Genomic DNA, 16,919 nt, shown 5'->3' with positions numbered 1-16,919 from the left:
ATTGGGCTGCCCTGTATCAGGATTTGTATGTTTGGGTCGTTCCTTGGTCTCCTGCCGGGCCTGGTTGGACTGCTGAAGAGGACTTTCGTTCTTTGTGGTGAACTTGTGAGGCCTCTTTGGATTGCGTGTTCTTGTAACAATAAATAAAATAATTTAATTGTAATAAATAAAATAATTTATATGGCACGAACGCATTTCACCGCATGCACCACTCGCTCTCCCAGCTGGCGTTGGCCGTGTGCGGGCTCGCCCTGAGCTTGGCGACCGCCGGGTTCCTGGGCGGCGGTGGCGGAGGCTACGGCGGTGGAGGCTTCGGTGGCGGCGGACCCTGGAGAGGCGGTGGAGGATTCGGAGGTTTCGGCGGCGGAGGCGGACCCTGGAGAGGCGGCGGCGGAGGCTTCGGCGGTGGCGGACCCTGGAGAGGCGGTGGAGGATTCGGAGGTTTCGGCGGCGGAGGCGGACCCTGGAGAGGTGGCGGTGGAGGCTTCGGTGGAGGCCTGAAGGGAGGTTTTGGTGGCGGTGGATTTGGAGGTGGCGGCCCTTGGAGGGGCGGTGGAGGATTCGGAGGCTTCGGTGGTGGTGGTGGACCATGGAGGGGAGGCGGCGGAGGCTTCGGCGGTGGAGGATGGAGGATTGGCGGTGGAGGTGGCCGTGGATGGTGGTAGACGAGTCCAGCAGGTGAGCACCGTTTTACCTGAAATCAGCATGACTTCGAGACCACACAGCTATTGTAAATTCATATAGATGGCAAAAGAATGGTCCTTCACCTCACCAGAAAAAGCCAGATATTCTGTCAGCGCTCTCCTCATGAAGTATTTAAAAATACAGTAAAAGCTCATTAATTCGAAATCGGTTAATTCAAACTTACAGTTAATTCAAACTGACGCCCTGGTCCCGGCGCAGCCCTGTATATTTCAATGGGGGAAAACTCCCGATAATTCGAACGCACCGGTATCCCGAACGGCTAATTCAAACTGGCATCCTCTGGTTTCCTCGCTCCTCGCAGAAGCAGTCGGCCCAGGGTCGGCCCAAAATAGAAGCAATCGACCGATCATTTTTCATTTTTATTGCCTCGGCACTGTCATGAGGACAAACGTGTTTTCAAGCATAAACGGTGTCATTATTTCGACATTAGATCAATTAATTTTGTTCACTGTTCAAGCTTTACGAACATTATTTACGAAATAACTTGCCACAAACGTGTGGTGGCGCCTAATTCGCGATAACGAGTCCATAAGTGGCTTCTTTGTGTTCTGCCGGAGCAGTGTGGCGCGATGTCCATTCGTTCTAGCGGCCACCCGCTAATTCGATCTTCGGTTAATTCGAACACTTTTATGGTCCCCGTCGAGTTCGAATTAGCGAGCTTTTACTGTGCTATATTTTGGGGCTGTTATTTACTATACATTGAAATAACGGGCTGTTGAGCGGATTCAAGGAGAGGAACAGTGAGAGAAATTGAACTAAACAGGAAACGTGGCGTGAAGTCCGACATGCAGGAGCGCTTCCGCAAACGGGGGACGGAACCCGCTCGGAAGAAGCATCATTTGACGCTTCCTTCAATGCGTCACTCAACGGCCACTTGTCAGGAGTACGGCGCGATTGTCCCGCGAATTCGACAAAGAAATCAGGTCGCCACTCCGCCATATATAGGAACCCCGGGACGTACGCCGGGGCGCCAGGGGCTTCTAGAGACAAACTGCCGCTGCTTCGGAACGCGTGTAAGTCACGCCGACGGGGTTACGCCAAATCTGGCGCGCGGGACCACCTCCACGTAATAGCAGCCGGCACGGCCCCATTGCAGCACCGTCCCGGCCAGTGTGCTGGCAGCAACACTGGGGCGAGAGCGAGAAATTGTTGTGTCACAGGTCGACCGGGCGCTGTTACGCATTCACTTCCTACATGCCAGTTCTCTCGCCACCTATAGCAACGAGACTCGCAATTGACTTAATAGCACCCGAAAGGTCAAGGGTTAAGGTAAAGCGCGAGAACAATGATGCAGCCGGGGACAAAGGACGGCCAGGGGAAAACAAAAGCAGGAGTGTAACACTGCGCACGACCTCATCACGGGCTTGTGCGATGTCCGAAGCTCCTAATTCCACAAAACATTGCTCCCTGCCATCGAACGTGTGACGGGCGGCGCCTCACTGCCGCTTGCAAGGTGACGTGCTATAAAAGAAAAAAAGAAACTAACTGAACTGTAGCACGCTGGAACACAGTACACGATCTGTAGCCAAGTGCTGTGGCTGTTTAAGGAAAAAAATATGGTTGCTCTTCAATGCACGCCAGTGTGGTGGGTACGTCTACAGGAATAGGTGCGCCGTTTTTCGCCGCAAACGCCGAGAAATTTTGCCCGGAACGACAGCCACATAACCGCGTGGAAAGCTTCCGCTCCGACACAATAACTGACCCCGAGCCCTAAAAGCAAAGCGGCGTAAAGAAGCTTGAAAGACGGATAAACGCGGGGAAAAAGAACCGGCCTGGCTGACATAACATTCGGGGAAGACGAGCTAATCACTTGCAAATGGTCACCCACCGCGCGCTGTTCGGCGTGTTATGATCGGCGTACGCATCTAACCTCGATCGAAGCGGGTGATCTGCCGCGCTCTGGCAGGTACAGCTGGGAATATTGACAGGGAAAGAGGGGAGCAGAGATTCACACGTGCGGGATACGAAGACATACAAAGCGAGAGGCAAAAATGTGGCTGCCAGGCAGGAAAGAACACAAGTCAGCGGGGGCCTACACGGGGTTTCCGCGGAAGTGATTACCCGCAAAGCACCAGGAGCCGTGAACGTGGGCAGAGGGAAGAACGTTGGCCTGCATCGTCGTTTACCCCCTCGAAACAATATTTTCGCGCACCCACTAAAACACCACTCTCGACTCCGCCACTGCCGCTTTTTTCCTGCCTTCGTGGCGAAACATTTTTGAGAAGAATGACGCGATGGTTGGGTGCGCAGCGTCGGGCAAACGTGATTACGTGTACTGAAAATAGTAGAGAGCTTTAGTATTATGGTTCGATGCCTTTACGTACGCTAAATGTTACATTTTTGTGGCACGCTGCGATGGCACCGGGGGGAGCGCTCAGCATTTTGTCAATTTTGCGGAAGTGCGGTACGAAAACCGTTTCTGTTGAACCCAAACGCAAAGCGAATATTCGGGCTGTCTGCGCCATCTGTTGAATGTATTTTTAAGCGACTCGCCCATCCGACCAGACCAGCACCTGAAATTTTTCCCAGCTGCCCACACCATTACAACAAAGAGCCTTCCCGTTCGTACTGAATGCGAAACGTGCATGAATAACATCTTAGGAATGTACTCTTACATAGAATAGTGGAAGCATCGAAGCTGCGGGGAACTTGTTTTGTGCAATCGCGCGTCAAAACAGGTATTTGCTGAGGCAAAGGTTGGGTTGGACGTAATCATTTTATTCAACTAGAAAATAATCCAGAGATCCAAAACAATCCAGAGATCGAGGCCGAAGCGCAAGATTAGCATGCGGTATTTTCCGTTTCGCCTGTCTTATAGGTGGCACCCACTTCTCGCGATTTGCGTAGATGAACACCAAATCACTTCTTTCTGGCGCAAGCCGAGAAGGCTTTCAGACGCACACACTGCACATACCCGGAGCGGGGTTGAGTCGTCACTAATGAATACTTATTCAGAACAGCCCACCCTCAGGACCCCACGGTCGCATGCGTTCCATCGTGAAGTAAACAGCACACATACAGCTTCTGCTGCCGGCGTAGTTGCAGCAGCTTCGTACTGGCAGTCAGTAATGTCACGTTACCGTCGCACACCGCGATAGCAACGTGCAATCCACGCCAAGTATTCAAAAAAGCAAGAGCGAGAAACTTGTTGTATAAGATGCCAATTACTGCTCGCAGAAGAGCGTTGAGGGGCTCCATGCTACTTGCCGCCATGTTGTAAACGCAGGGCTACGGAAGGGTCCAGGGTACTCACGCTATTCAGAAAATGCTTCCGTTCGTCTCACTTCCGCTAAACGCAGAACCAACTTATCGTACGGCGCATGCGCAGTCCGAGCTACGCGAAGGAATAGCGTACGCTAACTCTGCGCTGAGCTACGGATGCCGTGCTAAAACTTTGTGTCACGCTTCCCAAATACTACGAGGCATAGGCATACGGCTGCATATATGACATTGGTGCTCATCTTCACATTTACGGGCTGCGTTTTTCTTTTGATTTTTAGTTCCCGCATAAAATACAAATCAGTATGTTTTCATACAACAACAACAACGACATAAAGAGGGCGCTAATGGGTTGTACAACAATAGGTTCACGAGCGGCAGTACACTAATTTGGCCTGGAGTGGCTAAACAAAACAATGGGCACCTCACACGACCGTGCCAATTAATGCGAGCCAAGTGCAACCACAATCCCCCTCTGTGCACGCACGCATTCCCACGAGCGGAAGAACCCGCCGAAAAATTACGCAAAAAAAACAAAAAAAAACAAGCCGGTGTTTTAAGTTTGTTGTACAAATTAAGCAACCCGTTTTAACAACATCTTAATGAACTCCTGGAACAAGCTTTTCAAAATCTCTGCCATTACAGCCTTTCCGAAGTGGAAATTTTTTAGGCACACTTGTGAATTTGCGCTGGAATATCTTATGTAGACGGGTTAAGCAACAGTATCGCCGGCTAGATAGCATGTAGTGGACAATTAAGAAGTTGAACAAGAAAACTGGGACAGTCATGGTCATCTTGCGGTGTCTGGTGCCACCGCGAACAATTCAAAGCGGTCGTGAGAGCTAACGCTTAGCGTATGATATTTTATCCGCAGCTGTTTCATTGTCGGCCTTTTTCGACGTACGAACATCCGTACAAACTCACCTCCCCCATCCACCAGTACAATCTTTTGAATTAAATTGTTTTATTTTCCATAGATATAAATAATTTCGTGGTGAATTTGCTGGGAAAAAAGCTGCTGTAGGCAGCTTGACAAACCCTAAAACCCACGATCAAAAGGCAGCAGCAGGGGTGGCGCGAAAAAGAAAAGAGAAACAAAGAAAGAAACCTTTGTGAAAAAAAGGACGGCCAGAAAGAGAAGGGGGACTCGTCCCCTCAAAAAAGAAACAAGAAGAAGAAGAACAACAACAACAACAACAACAACAACAATGACAACGACAATAACAACAACAACAACAAAAAACCGGGGCGCTAGAGGTGTACAATTCAAGACATAGTGTAATTCAATTCAATGTCACAAGTATAACGGCTCGAGCTGGACAGTGTTCAAGCTGGTGACAAGCGGAAAGCTAAATACTGGAACAATACAGCATCAAGGCCATAAACACTACTAGAAGAACAAGAAAAGTACAGTTTACAGGCATCAAATATCAATGATACAGGGCGCGTGCCACTAGAGAATTCAAAGACAAATTCTGTTTTGGCGTGGTGGGAGAACAAGATATGAAATGACATGAGCATCAAGGAAGAAAATAGGTTCTTGCACTAAAGAAACGCATTCCAAACCTAAGGCAAGTATGCAAAAGGAAAGAAGTGTTGGCGGTTGTAAAGGCGTGTGACTACAGAAAGTACGTACGTAGAGCTGATAAGGATGTGACGCCTATACTACTTAAGTCAAGTTTATTCAGTAAGGAGTGAAGAGTAAAGCATTTGAGCACCGTAGTTTGTTCTTGGGCAGTGTACGTGCCAGAATTCCGGTGACCGTGAGTTGTAGGCTGGGGCGTTTACTTTCAGATTTACCAAAGAAGCAGTAAAATTGGTGCCACTCTTTTGTTCTTGACGATACGCAGACACTAATCGGTAGTTGAGCAGATTGCGTGCCTTCAGCAGGGACAGATTTTGGAATAATGGCTCAGACGGTGAGTGGTAAGGGAGATTAGAAATTATGCGGGCGCATTTTTTTTCTGCAGAAGCAACAAGTCGTGCAAGTTTGCAGCGAAAGTGGTTCCCCAGACACAAGAGCAATAATTTATGTGGCTTAATAAGAGAGCGTTATAAATCAGAACTTCAGACTACGCGGGAGCTGTTTGACTGAATACGTAAGTTCGATCTTAAGCCACAAAACGTAATTCATTCATATTTAGGGGTACTTGCTAGATCATCGCAATGCTGATGCTAATTGGGAGTGTGAAAACAAATTTTTGTTCATTATATTTCTACATTATTAGAGTTCAGCCACTGTTATATCAAGACTTTTTCCCCAAAGGCTCACTTGCAACAACCTCAAACCATCAGTCAGTAACTTCAATATTGCAAATCAACTGCAAGATGGCACTATTGGAACTTTCATCCTCCTCTGCTATGGCACTCACATCGAAAAGCTATCATACGAACGGCGTCACGGGGACATTTACCGCTTGCGACACGCACGCCTGCGTCGCGTTTGACCTACACAGACCGAAGCGTCGTATCTGAGATGCCGGGTGCCAGTAGAGCCAACCGATGCGCATAGTTTGTTTCTTAAGTGCAGCGCGGTGCGAGGAAGCATCGTAACGCGGTTCAAAGAAGACGTAAACGTATACTCGGATGGGTATGCAGTGTGGCGTTCACGATAAGAGCCGAACCAATAGGACTTTTGGTAGTGCCTCTTGTCCAGTTTCCCTGCTGTGCGCTTCTTCCTTTCTTTCTGGGGCAGAGAAGAAAACTCTCTCGGGAGGCTACTGTGGGTGATCTGCGTTCTCCATGCACAGACGCCCATCGCTTATGCGACGTCGAACAGCGCCTCCATGGGTCGCCCCACTTCTGGCCCGCATTGTGACGCGCGCAGTGCGAGGACCTGGCGATACCGGAGCCCGCTCTCTTGTTTTCCCTCGTGCTTGTATTCTTCTCGAGTGGCAGTTTTTCATTTTACATTTTTGCCTCCTGTTGTTCTTTGCGTGCAGCTGCCGGCGGCCGCCTTGAAAAGAGTCGTCCTGTCTCATATCCGATACGGTGCACGTTTCCACGCAGTGTCTCCGTCCCGGAACCGAGCCCCCCTTTGTCAAGAGGCCGCAAAACTCGCGTATACGCTGCTGCCGCCGCCATCACAGGAGCGCCAGTGCCGCTCCACATGCCTAACCAAGACCAAGAAACGCGCGAAGCACGGACGTGCGGGAACGGGGGGCACAAAGAAGTTGGACCGCGTGAAACAAAGCCAATCGCCACAATGACGACGACGTGTTATCGCTCTCGATGTTCTTCCAAAGCCTTTCAGTTCAACAGCCCCGTCTTCTTTGGCGCGTAAGAGAAGGGGCGACGGTAAAACGACGCACGCGTCCCTTATGGTTTGAGTCCTAACAGAGACGTAACACGCTACCCCCCTTTTCGCTACCTGACGACCGAGAAAATAAACGTCGCCTGGCATAGTTTTGCATACTACGCGCGCTTTTTTTTCTTAACTTGTTCGTGTGTGCAGCTGACGCGGTTTGTCTACCTTTTGAATAAAGAGCAATTTTGCCTTTACTGTTCACTGCGTCGTGCAACTTGGCTCTCAGAGTTTCTGAGAACCACCACGCCAGCTCTTTTCTATCGTCTTTGTCCCTCTTCAAAGAGGAAGGAACGCGTACTGGGCGACACTCTCCAGCATTTTGTGAAAATCACCTCTCGCTGATTTGACTAGGCTTTTCACGGAGCGTACGTTTCGAAGCAGTAATTATTCTCTCAATTAATTACTGCATCGCGTCGGAGTGTCTCGTTCACAGTGTCAAGGGGAAGGCCATTGTACACCTTTGTTATGCGCATGAAGAAGCAGTGAAGTCGCGACGAAGCCTGGACAGGAGAGATAAAAAGGCAGCATCTCCACTGCGTGGATGATGGCGAGGGTGCGGAGTACGGGGACTCGAAATAACATTCAAGTGCATCCGATTTGCGCCCCGCCCATCATTTTATTTGAGCCGTGAGTTGCACCTTGATTATTTCCTCAATGAAAATGCAACTTACGGCTCAAATCGAATTTCGCTTGGTTTTCGCTTGATGGTGGTGTGTGCACGGATGGACGCATACGGACATTAAGAGGTCCTAAAGTACTCGGCACCGTTACAGGCGAGGGAGTAAGCCGCTTGACTCTCGGGTACTAACTCACGGTCATAGCCTAATGGGTAAGACGACTGATACTAACTCTGTCTGGCCTACCAGACACAGGCTCGAATCCTGCCGGTGCGTGTGTGATTTTATGCGATTGTAAATGCTATGCGCACGGCCGCGGCAGGACATTGCGCGGTCCTAAGGTACTCCGCACCTAAAAACAGTTCGCGGTGACGAATTACCATGAAAAAACGGTAAGCTGGCGTAAAACGGTGAAGTTACAAACTTGTGAAGGAGTTTGTGAAGAAACTATAAATATATCAGAACCTCAAAGTTTCGCGATGTGGATAAAAAATTAAAATTATATATTAGCCAGGCCCGCTGAGTAACACAAACGCTTCAGCGAGACGGAGATGCATGTAAGAGTAGGTTATCCTTTCTTGACTGTGCTGCCTTTAAAACGAAAGTCAGCAGAATTTCTCTCGAATGGATTGATAATAAGACTGGGTTTTAATTCTCGTACCTTCACGACCCGTCCGCGTACTGAATGAAGTCATTGTTAGGCTTGTATAAATCAGAATCGATTGGTAGGCTGCTGAAAAAAATGAATTCAACTCTAAGGCCACAACCAATTTTCTTTCTCTAATGGGAAATACACATGAACAAAATGCGATAAAAGAAGGAGTGATCAAATTAAGTCCAGCGCATAACAGTGTCACGAACGCAAGCGTTAATAAAGAAGCGAAATGCATTACAGTTCTTATCAGTAAATTTTCAAGTCTTAATCTCGCGATATCCAGTAATAGTCTGAATTGGTGGTGTGCACCATTTTACAGCTAATATCGTTACACTTTCTTGATGTCATTGTTGGAAAAACATTCGTTATTTGTGTTCTAAGAAAATCGCCTGAAAGAATGAAACATAAATTACTGTTTACAGAAAAAGTTCCCTCCAATAAACAGACAAACATTAACGAAAACCCAACCTAAAACAAACCAGCCCTAATAGATCGATTTAACATCCCGATATTCGAACACCCGATTGAGCCACATTCCTTAACCGCATTTTTTCTACAAACTCAGTAGGGCAATTAAAATCTCAAACCAAATAAAATAAAGCTAGCGCGCTAAAAATCACAGTTTTTTTATCTTTTAGTCGGCACTGAACGGATGGAAATTCTTCATTAGGGTGCACATCTTTTAAAAATATGAATGTTAATGAACAGCGACTGATTTATATTTACAGGTATCTCGAGGTGGAAGAGCTCCAAGGGAAAAACATTGCTCCAGGGCACGGTGTAAGATATACTTATAGGTGTGAAGGCAGCGGCTCAAAACGCTGTCAAATAAAGTTGGTTCGCCGCGCGAGACCTTCGATTGAAAAGTCATCTGGTGGCATAACTAACTCCGCAGCGTCCTAGACTTCACGTGGCTTTACCAACGACTGTCCAAAGCAAGGTTGTTCGCAGGCGCCAGCGGCATGCGTCTATTTTATTATGAGGTTTAACGCGCCGACGCTACACAGGCGATTAGGCGCGCCGTAACGGAGGGCTCGGAATTAATTTTGGGCACCTGGGGATCTTTAACGTGCGTCTGCGGCGTGGGTGTAATGGAACGTTGTTTCTGTTGGCCCACTGTATGTGCTCACACAAAGGGAACCTAAAGCGTGATTTTACCGCATTGTTAAAACAGCTGCGAGATTGCGGGCATCCTAACTTCGTTTAGACCCGCGCCGAAGCTCCTTTGAACATTTGGCACCTCCAGTGACTTCGACAACATCGCTTCGTCTCCGCCGCTTCGTGCATGAACTTACCCAAGTTGTACAACGTCATTTACGACGGAGAAACATAAGCGTTCTAGCCGCTAGTTGAATCCATTCTAGCAAATTGTTTGCGAGCGCGCACCTCTTCGAGTAGTAGTACGTCGAGTAGTACTTCCCCTCCAAGCTCCGAAAGTACCGTTTCGAACAATCGCAATCTCAGACATATCCCGACTGCGAGTAGCATCATTGATGGCGGGGGATTGTTACAGAGCACGCATTCATTCGTTTAGGATCGCAGGCAACGCTAACTAAGGTCCCGTTTTCTTGCCGCCAGCGCTACCGTCGTAGCAGCCATTTATAAAGGAACTTGCACATCATTTGTTGCGTTGCGCAAGCATGAAATCTCACTTGCGTGAGGATTCAATGGCTACTGCGGCACACATTCGCCTGGGTTTAGTGGTTTTTTTTTTCTTCTTTTGATTATTACCGACTCGAAACACCTGCCTAGAACACGCTGAAACACTGCGACAAGCGCAAATGCTTTCACACGACTTTCTCCAAATTATCGTCTGCTTCGTCGGCCGGCGGAATCACAGCCAAGCTGTGGCGAGCAGACGACCGGTTATAAAAGCTCCGAAAAGATCCGAAAAAAAAGATCCGAACACCTCCGAGGGGCTGACGCTCTCGCGCTAGAGAGCGCGAGAGCGGTCTCAGTGACATGTGTTCGGTTACTTTATTAGAACGACGAGTAATCGTTTGCTTTGCAAGCTGTGTCCTCACTTAAAGTATATCTTACCCCGTGCTCCAGGTTTCGATGCAACACTAGTGGTTTTTAAAGTTTCACTGGGATGGGAACGCCTTGTGGCAGGCTTGGTTTTAGCCCAAAATAACGCCACAAGAAGCTTCGCAAGCGTCGTCCTGGTGAGCTAACATGTCGAAGCAACAAATATAGACATCCAAAGCAATCGATGCACCGATTACCATCATAAATAACGGTAATATGATGGGGTATAGGAAAGGCGGGGAGGGCGGAAGGGCCGCCAATGGGACGTTCATATCCGAAGAGCATATTTCTCGCGCAAGTCGGCGTGACCAGCTAAAACGTCGGCGAGAAATGTGGGCAACACACTGGGCTGAGATAAGCAGTAAATGAGGATGAGAGGTTAACAGGATCTGAGCATGAAATATTCATGCCAGCCTTGTGGCACGGCAGCAGGTAAAAAGTCACAATAAAGTAAGCAGGAACCGACGGCGTCGAACAGAAACAGCGTGTTTACGCTGACTACTGAGCAGGGGCTGCGCGGAACTGTGCCCGCTAATGTGGCGCCTTGGAGTTTCTGGTAGCAAAGGTGAAGCAACCACCGGGGAGCGACGAGCGAGAAGAAGATTGGGGTCAGGTTTGTGGCCCGCATCATTTGTGCGGCGGCGAACGGGTATGGACGGGTCGCGCCGGGTGCCTGCGCTCACAAAACCGATGCGCGAATAGATCTCGCTTTTCGTTGACATTGTTGGTGCTTTTTCTTTTCTGTCTTCCTACTGTCGCCGCAGGGGTGCATGAAAACTCGGCAGCTGTTTTGCAAACGATTCTGCGCGGAAACACTCGAAGGCGTGTAATTTGCATGGTTCACTTAGAAAAGTTCGATGGCGTTGGGCATCTGGGGCGGAATTTAAGTATTAAAAGAACTAAGTGTTTGAAACATTTCTTGAAAGGTGGTACCTTTTTAGAAAAGAAGTTTTGACTGTGTCCATTAAAACACCAACAATCGTGTGAAAGAATCAAGGCTGAAGGAATAAGTTGCATTACTTTTCGTAAACGCTGACGTTGGTCGATTGGCGTTCTTAAACACGCAGCCTTTTCGCGTGGAGCGCTACACCACATGTTAAAAATAAAAAGAACGACTTTAGGTTCAAGCGATCGAGCGATTGAAAACGGCTGCAATGCACTAACGCTAGAGAAATGAACACGACACGGAGGCGAACGCTTCGAGCAGGGCGGCGGAGACGCTGTCCAATATCTTGAGTGGTTCTTTCAACAACAGGGCGGCTTTGCAAGTGGATAAAATGAACATATCTCGCCCGCCGTTTACACAAACGTCAGTGAGAGCTGACGGGAGCTGAAGTCGCCCAATTATAGTCAGGTTTATTGCCCGTAGCAAGAACAAACATTAATTAGTGGTGGTCCCTTGCACGACATAGGGTTATTACACGCAGGAAAGTCCCGCTACGTTTTACTAGATATGATCAGCGATTCAAAACTTCCGCTTTTTCAAGGCAACAGATTGTGTGCCAGTTTTCAGCTTCTCCCACAAGTGCATAACAGGCCCTTTCCACGTCCCATTCTGGGGTAATTGGCGGGTAATTTGGCAACCTCCCTTTTAAAGAATAATTCTTCAGGGATGGTAGCAACGTTTACCATCGAACAAAATTGCCGTAAGATTTGACAAGGCGAATTTTTGGAAAAAAGGCATGTTATACGTTGTCGTTATGGGTGCAACTGTATGTATGCTCTACTCAATGCTGCCGCGATTCTGTTGCACGGTGGGGCACCTGAAGGATCTCCCGTTGCTATCGAAGAAGAAAAGAAGTACGCCAAAGACGGGGTCGCGAGTAAAATTTGCCTCGATCAATGAGGTCGGCGTGGAGGCGTTCATCTAACGCAATTATGCTGTTTTGCGTTCCCTAATATGGCAGCGCATATGACATTTGCGGGATAAATGATGTAGTCCCTCAGTATTGATCGAATTCGCGCTGCTAGAAGAATTAGCTTGGGTTACTAAGTGGGGTGGCGAGAGAGAAAGATATATCTCCCGGCGACGACTGCTCCCCTGGGCCGACGTATCTGCACTCGAGACGAAGCTCCCAGTACTACATACTTCATGTCAGCTGTGTGGGAAAACTCGCTTTTTCATGATGGACTCCTTGTCAAACCAACAAAGGTACTGAAAACGTCGCACAAATGGGGACCTATGAATAACGCTTTAACATGTTTAGCGCTACCATTAATTTCTGCATTGTGCAGCCACTTATATCATACGCAGCGACTCGCGCGATTGGTAACCTGGCGCTGTGTCGTGTACTGGTCAAGGCGTTCTTCTGGTGCACACAAGGTGCAGGTCCAGAGGTCCAGAGGTGGAATACAATTTAGTCAAAGCGCGCAAGATTTTAGCTCGATTTAAAAAGTTTCCGGTGAACATAAATAATTTGGAGACATCTACTATGGCTTTTTCCCGAGGCTGGCCCAGCACTTTGGGCATCAAATTGGACTTCTTCCTGCTAGCTCCTGTCCAAGGAACCGGCTAAGCATAATGAGGCATGTTTCATCACACAGCGAAATAGAATTACCCACTTAATCCCTTCATTAAAATATTCATTTTTAATGACTGTGCTTTAAACAATTCATGCTCCCGGCTCTTCGGGGCCGGACCTCATTGTTGGTCGCATTATTTATGCGCAGCGCGTGAACGAGACCATCTCTTTTTGTTTCTTAAGCCGCACACGGTAAATTGGGGCTTCATGTCCTCTTGAAATTGGGGCTCGCAGGTCACGCCGGGCCGCCGCTCTTTCCGGAGTTCGTCCCTGGTAATCACAGCGCTTTGACGGGCGTGTGCTATATCTCCGCTTCAGTTGCCCTCTTCTCTTCCTCCCTTGCGAAGGCGGTAACGTGCACGCGGTTGACCCACCAACAGCAATATGGGCCTGTCATGAAGAAGGCACTGGGGTAATCAAAGGTATCGGCAATAAAGCGTGTCCACACCATTGGTACAATTGTGGCACGTGATGGCGTAATGTGCGGGGGGAGAGAAAAATAAAGTATGAGAGGTAGTAGAGGGGAGGCTGTAACGACCACCGTATGCAGAGCATGTGCAAATAATTGTGAAATAATTGTGCAAATAATAAACACTTTTGCAGGTGGCTGACAGACAGCTGATGCGTCGCTGAGATCCTTGCTCACATCTGAGGTGCGCTTGAGTTTGATAGACACAGCATGGCATCGAAATTGCTGTACCATCACGTAAATAATAATTATGAAGCGCGCTGTTTTCCGCCCCTTATCTCAGTGCTGGACTGTGCCGAGGAGAAACGCGTCGTGCCAACTACGGAACCCATCGTGATCCCGAAAGAGCAGTTTTCGCTTCGTAAGTTCAGTTTTCGAAACACCTGGGGCCACGAACACAGAAATGTCCAGCTCTTAATTGCGGAACTAAGCGCAATTTCCCCTATTCGAGCCCTACGCTTTAGATCTCAGCCTACTCAGGACAAGAACAATAGCGTGTCAAGCAGTTTCACCGGAGATAATCGCAACTGGAGCGGAACTAACGGCGTAAGTACTTCGCTCCCTTTAATAATCTATTTATTACGCCCGAGGACCGAGACTCTCAAAGGGGCAAAGAATAAAAGAATCGAGCGCAAGCTTAAAAACTTCAGGACCGCACACGAATCTGCTCGGCCATTAGAGCCTTAGGCTTCTAAACGTGCCCGCGAAACGTCGATCGGGGTGATTCGGGTGCAAAACGCGGGCCGGCGCCAACGCGGAAGTCTGCGCGCGTATGACGGGGGAGGATGCCTCCCGTGCTCGTACGTAACCGAAAGCAATGGCCCATGATGCGTTCAGAAGCCTCCCCCGAAGGTGGGATATTACTGTCACGCTTGAGATCCTTCACGGCACGGACGCGGTTGTGTTTTGGGTCACGCCGGCTCTTCGCCTCCCATTATAAATAAGCAACAGCGCCAAACTCGCCGCTTTCAGCACACACTACTGCGAGCCGCCTTTGCATACACGGCGCCCTCGCCCGCCCGCCGGACGTCTCACCTTTCGTAATTCTCCGCCTGTGCAGGCCTGGGAGTACGTCGTACGCGCGGAGCACATGCATGTGTGCGAGCGTCTGCTCCGCGTGCCCGAACCGCCGCAGCCCGTGGGCGCGAAACGCATCATCGGGGCGATTTGTGCTCCCCGCGACCGTGTGACACTGGCCAGGGCCCTGCGATGGCCTCGTTAGCTGCTAATGCTCACGTAACCCTCGCCTTGTACGGGCACTACCGGGTGTACGGAAGAAATCACTTACCGAGTAATGCCGCGCAGCAGAAAGGCTTCGCTGCGTTCTGTACACCGTTCATTGCTGTTTTGCAATCCCAGATGATGTATGGGGAGAGGAATTCTCTGCGCGGGAATTCGCCTCCACGCCTACTCGTGCTTCACACTTATCTAGTTCAAGCAACGGTTTGCTGTCATTTCCGCGAGAAGATTGAATAGAACACTGGAAAGGCTGACTCAAAGTAAATCCCAGACTCCCCGCCTCGCCTCCGTTCCCATCCAGCTGCTAACTCGCACAGTACCAGTAAACACTAGCGGCGGTAATTAACGGATACAAAAGTTTACCGTGGCGTGTATTTTAGATACACTGCTCTGGCGGCGGAGTATAATTGATATTTCGCAACCAGTGGGGGTATGTTCGAACAACGTTTAAAACCTCAAAACATTAATCCAGCTGCTTTTAAGCAGGAAATTTTTCTTTTTGTGAGGAGGAGATTTTCAGAGGATATTGGAGGAAAGCGTTCGTCATATATTAATGAAGGATCAACCATGTACATAATGGTTTATTTTTCCTCCACTTGACCTCCCGAAGTTCTTTTTTTTTTAAGGCGAAAGCTTTAGGTGTCTCATCAGACGTGAAAAGTGACAGTAGACATAGTCGTCGTCGTCGTCGGTGAAATGGCCGTCGCTATAAAGAGAAAATAAATTGCGTGTGGGTTTTGAACCCGGGTCATTAGAGCAGCAGCCAGGTGCTCTAACCACAGCGCTAGCCCGACATCCTGGCAGAATGGACCAAGAATTAGCTTGATGCGTGTGCCGTGACAGATGCACGTCGCGGCACGTGCTTAGAACGGGTGCAAGCGGAGGAGAGTTCCGACGGCGGGGAGGCTGACGTATGAAGTAGGAATCAGAATAAGAAAAAGAGTTTATTCGTTCATTGATAATGTATACACGAGTGACAATACAGAAGGAGGTCCCAGAGCCAAGGGCTAAAAGGGGACCTCCTATGAGTAAGCGCATAGACAATGGTGCAGCGAATATTGGCATTTGATCAAATAAATCAACAAAATTAACACAGAGTCAAAGGTAACAGTATACACACAGTTGCATATTGACAATAAAAAGTGCCAATGTGGTTACGACTTTAGAAAAAATTCAATAAGACCTCTTTTAAACACATGCAACGACGAAGAGAGTTTAACGTTAGTTGGCAGGGAATTCCAAAACACGAGAGCGGCAAAGTGGGCAGTTTGTTTTTCATATGTAGAGTGTGCAATAAGTAATAGCTAATTATGATTAGAGGCAAACCTAGTGGAATTTAAGTGAACAAGACTTAACCTAGTGAAAATATTCAGTGGTACCGTGTTATGTAATGACTTAAACAACAAGATTCAGTTTGCGGTGAGTCTGCCTGTAGGAGCAATTCTCATCAAAAAATGAAGACACGAAAGGGAACAAAGAGACGCAAACACGATGGAGCAATAAAGAAGTCTGATAATCGCTAGGCTTTTCGCCCTCAAAGCGAGTGAGCAGACTTAGGTTTTCGAGGATTTTTTTTTACTATGGAGCTCACTGACTGTGGCTATGAGCGCCAATTTCGTAGGTTGGACATTTTTTTCCCCGGAATACATCAGTAAGCTTTCGAATTTATGCGGGCCTGTAAGGCTGAAGAGAGCTGGTAGTTGCAATGGCTAGACTAAGTCCCCTCTGCACTGTGGAGGTTATGTCAACTTACGTCGCTGTCTTTCGGCAAGTGTCCCACCACCTTTGTCAACACGGGTAGCGATTGCTACTGACTGTTTCCCACGTGATGCCACCAGAAGAATTATTGCATCCTATTATTGCATCCTCCCGTACACTTGCGGATTCAGTCCATGAGACGTGATCCGGATGGGCCTCCAGGACCGGGGCCCAACCCTTAAATACTAATAAAGTACCTTGCTCGCTTACTTGTTTATTTGCTTACTTGCTTGCGTGCCTGTTGCGTGTGCCCTGGAAGCACAATTCTGTCTTCGCTTTGACATTCCGTTACAATTTATTTGTCAGTTGCGCAGGCATACTGTGTCCGCTTTTTTATGTACGGGTGTTTTGTTTCGAGCAGTTTGTATCCCTAATACGAACCAGCTGGCTTAGCAAACTG

The 16,919-nt window shown here is 48.4% G+C and overlaps 1 protein-coding gene across 1 annotated transcript in view; it reads left to right on the top strand.

Annotated features, from left to right (window-relative positions):
• LOC144170130 (uncharacterized) overlaps positions 1–7,407 on the top strand; it is a 15,456-nt gene extending 8,049 nt beyond the window's left edge. Inside the window, exons 2-3 of the mRNA XM_077699728.1 lie at positions 225–678; positions 6,934–7,407. Of these exons, the coding sequence (XP_077555854.1) occupies positions 225–665 (441 nt within the window). The 3' untranslated portion in view covers positions 666–678; positions 6,934–7,407. The remainder of the gene's footprint in view (positions 1–224; positions 679–6,933) is intronic.
• Positions 7,408–16,919: the final 9,512 nt, after the last annotated feature.

Source organism: Haemaphysalis longicornis, unplaced genomic scaffold (assembly GCF_048455015.1).
Source record: "Haemaphysalis longicornis isolate Haplotype H1 unplaced genomic scaffold, Haemaphysalis longicornis Haplotype H1 scaffold_1, whole genome shotgun sequence".
Lineage (NCBI taxonomy): Eukaryota > Metazoa > Arthropoda > Arachnida > Ixodida > Ixodidae > Haemaphysalis > Haemaphysalis longicornis.
Note: the sequence above shows the minus strand (reverse complement) of the source record. Positions and strands in the feature narration are given on the sequence as shown.